The sequence below is a fragment of the Tupaia chinensis genome, unplaced genomic scaffold (genome assembly GCF_000334495.1).
Source record: "Tupaia chinensis unplaced genomic scaffold, TupChi_1.0 Scaffold147608_1, whole genome shotgun sequence".
Taxonomy (NCBI): Eukaryota; Metazoa; Chordata; class Mammalia; order Scandentia; family Tupaiidae; genus Tupaia; species Tupaia belangeri.
In genome coordinates, this window is record NW_006207460.1 from 764,200 (window position 1) to 767,955 (window position 3,756).

At 41.7% G+C, this 3,756-nt stretch overlaps 1 protein-coding gene across 2 annotated transcripts in view; it reads right to left on the reverse strand.

The window, feature by feature from the left end:
- Window positions 1–916: 916 nt before the first annotated feature.
- ETF1 (eukaryotic translation termination factor 1) overlaps window positions 917–3,756 on the reverse strand; it is a 43,059-nt gene continuing 40,219 nt past the window's right edge. For both annotated transcript variants that reach the window (XM_006169909.2, XM_014584777.2), the window contains exons 9-10: window positions 3,496–3,643; window positions 917–3,229 (exon numbers count right to left, since the gene is read on the reverse strand). In XM_006169909.2, the coding sequence (XP_006169971.1) occupies window positions 3,147–3,229; window positions 3,496–3,643 (231 nt within the window). In that variant the 3' untranslated portion in view covers window positions 917–3,146. The remainder of the gene's footprint in view (window positions 3,230–3,495; window positions 3,644–3,756) is intronic.

A 3,756-nucleotide genomic window follows, 5' to 3' on the forward strand; every position in this document is an offset into this window, starting at 1 on the left:
GGGATGCATTAGGAAGAAAAATTATACCTCTATTTGCACAGACATGCCTACCCCTTACCAGAGAGTGACTGTTTTCAAGGGCTATCCATCTAGATTAGGTGAGAAAATGGGTGAAAATGTGCTTAAAAACAGTGATAGAAAAACTCTCATTACCAACTTTATTTAAAAAGCATTCTTTTTTCCAGTTTGGAGAAAGGAAACCATGGACCACGCATCGGTTCCCCAAGTTTCCTAAACTACCAGAGGCCCTAAGCACCTCAACCCCTGGGGAAAGCAGAAGAAACAAAATCTTCTCTTCCATTCTTAGCCTGGCTTAAAAGTCCTGCACTACCAGGCCAGCCCAATTTACCTCTTGGATCCAGGACAAGGTATGCAAGATGAGTGTGAGAGGCTGAAGGCCTCTCCCATCTGGACCATTCTCTTACAGGATTCAAAGGCAACCAGATGTAGAAAATGAACTTTGGAGTTAGGCTGGGGAAAAGCCCTAAAATTTTGGCTTCACCACCTAAGAGTTGCTACTTTACCTCTTTTGGTCTGTTTTATCACCTATAAAATGGGGTAAATCATCTACTTCCATGTTAGGTTGAAAGTCCCAACAGCACACTTTAAATATCTTAAAAAAAAAAAAAAAGGAAAGCAAGTTTTCTTTTGGCATGCACGTGTGATGGGAGAAGATACTAATTAGTCTGGCCCCCAGCAACTAACAATTCCATTTTCTAGGATAACTTTGGGATCACAACCTCAGGCAGCCTTTGCATATCCACCTACAGGCACATGCAGTGGGAACAACTCACATCTAAGGGTGAAGAGTTATTAGCCATGAATGACCTAACATGCCTTGGAGAACTCACTCACTCTGTCTCCAAGTTCAGACCTTTCTAGGAACAGTCCTAAAAAATCTCAAGCACACGAAGTATATTCTTAAATATGGTTTAATACTCTTCTCCATTTCTGTACATCACAACACCAAGATTTCGCTGCTTAGGATCTCTCTGCAGAGGCTATAGAGAATGCAAAGGCTACGGTTTTCACCCCCTCTTATTTATGTGTTTGTATGTGTAAGTGTAATACATATCAGTATATATTGATACACACATCAATATATAATGCAATATATATCACTGAAGAGAACACATTGATTAAAGAAATACAAAATTTTGGCATCATTTCCAAACTTAAATAGTAAAAATAAAAACTACAAAAGGAGCTGCATACCCTAAATGTATCATGTGAAACAACAAGCATATTCAAAAATGTAAATTTACATCCAATTTCTCTGGTCTTGTCATATCACATCAGACCCATTTACAATGGCAAAACCCTAAGGTACTGCTGTGAAGAGAGCATGTTTACTCGCTCGTGGGTGTTCTGCAAACAAACAGCAGAGCCCAAAGCAAAAGCCTGTTCCAGTGAAGCCTCCCACGCCGGTGAACACCAAAGAATCGACTCTTCTCACTGGGGGTTGAGACATCAGGTTACACATTGACAGACAGTCATTTGGACCTCAGAGTACAGTGTGAGAATCAGAATCTTTACATTTAAGACATACTCCCTTCATTCAAGTGAAACAGGATTATTGGAACGATAGGCAGGTCTGTAACCTGGGAACAAGGAGCTGGTTCAGACCAATAAAGCTACGAGTGACTGAGTCAAGTCAGTGAAGAACAGCAGTCAGGCACTAAAGTGTTAAAAAGTACCCAATTTGAAAACCAAATGCACCCCACTACCCTAGTCAGTGTGAGGGTGATACCAATTGACTTTTAAAACCTTTGGTCCTTCAAAGTCCATTTGGTATACTTTTTTCCATTGCTACCACTGGGCACATCCTATACACTTTGTTCACTGTCACCACCTCGGGCACGCCATGACCTTGCATGTCAGCTGGGTTCAAGTCCAACTTATAGCCCAGCTATAAAGCATAAGCTTCAGGCTTTCAGGTCAACTTTTGGATCCAACATGGTAAGTCCATGGTGCCAGAAGCTGTGTCCCATCCCTTCCCACCCTTGCCCTTCCCACCCTCCTCCCATAATTTCTTATGAGAGGCGCCTGTTAAGCCCCACATTTGAAAGATGCTCCAACCCCACCAGGAGGTCAGGGGTTTATAATTACATGCATGTCATACATGTCTTATCCGTCGTTCCTGTGAAAAACCTTGCAGTTCATTTTTAAAAATCAAAACATTCACATAATCTCATGCCATCCAACACAAGGAAAACACGACCACCTCCCTTTTACCAAGGATAGACCCAAGCAAAATAAAATCATCTTTAAATTTCTTTGCTTTCACTTAAATTGTGTTTTATTTCTCCCAATCCCAGCAATAGCACAGAAGCTCCATCATATCCATCCCAAACTGGTTTCCAGTAGGCTAAGATTATGGGGACCCTTGTCAAAGCAACTGATACAAAGGGTTCCCAAACACTGGGCACAAATGCGTCTGCCAAACAGATGGAAGTAAACAGTGCACTGGCCCGAATGCTTCATAAGTCAGTTTGCCATTGCAATGCAATTTGCATCCTTGAAACTGACAGTCTGGAGGGGGAGGGGAAGTGTGAGGGAGTGAGGTTGAAATTGCCTCTTATTAGCTCACCCTTTCAACATTAAACAGAGACCAAGAGAGAAATGGTTCCAACATTTCACCACATGTATTTCTTCTTTTGCAGTCTAAGCTGAGAATGCCATGTAAATGGGTCACTGCGAAATGCAGCAATTTAATTTTTCTCCAATCAACATAAGAAACAAACCAGTATGATCTCACTTCTATTAACTTTTGAAGGTTTACAGCAGTTAAAGTATTTTTGCTTCTATGTATGAAGGTTAAAAAAATCATTTTTTTTTTCATAAAATACAAGAGCAACCAATTTCACCATCGAGTAAAAGTAAAAACTGGGATTCTGTTTTAAATTAGTCCAAAGTGGCATTTAGGAACTTAGTCGTAGGCTGCTGCGCTGACACCATGACAAACCAAAGTGTAGGGTTGGGCCTGGTTTTGTTTCGGTTTTCTTTTCAATATCCAATGCTCGTGGATTAAGTTCTAGAAATGTTCCAATTGTAAGGCAGGGATCTGTTTGGATTCCACCACGGGTATGCTCCTTGGGTTGGATGCTGGAGGGTGAGGCACATTTTGCCGGACCCAGGTCGACTACCTAGTAGTCATCAAGGTCAAAAAATTCATCATCTCCTCCTTGGTATTCCATTCCCTGGAAATCTACTCGGTACCTCAAGATACCTGGGAAAACAAATCAAAGGGCAAATGATTTATGCTCAGAGAATGGGGAGTGGTCACTCTAACAAAGGGCATGACATTCTTTTGTGGAATTATGAAAAGCAAAGAGGTAATCATAAAATCACTCTAAATGAAGGAACATGCCATGCTGCCAGCCACCCATGGCCCAACCTGAGTCAGTAGATAAACATGCCTCACCTTTCCTGGCTAGCCAGGAAAAGTCCTGGCCCAAGTGTCTGGTTTTAAGTGAGGTTTGATTTGCGACTCACCTCCAATCCCACCAAATCCTTTCACAAACTGGGATCCTTCTTGTGACTTATCTGTGACAATTTCCAATGTAGCTCCAAATTTTTTATAGTTGTTAGCAAACCATTCCAATAGGGGCATGCTCTCAATTAGCTCATGTTCCTGTCCTGTCTACAGAGACCATGGGAAACAAAAACAACAGGGTCAGGCTATAAGCAAGGCTTAACCCCTCTCACTTCCCTTGTCCGCCACCTCTCTCATCTTCCCACTAATATGCGTGTGTG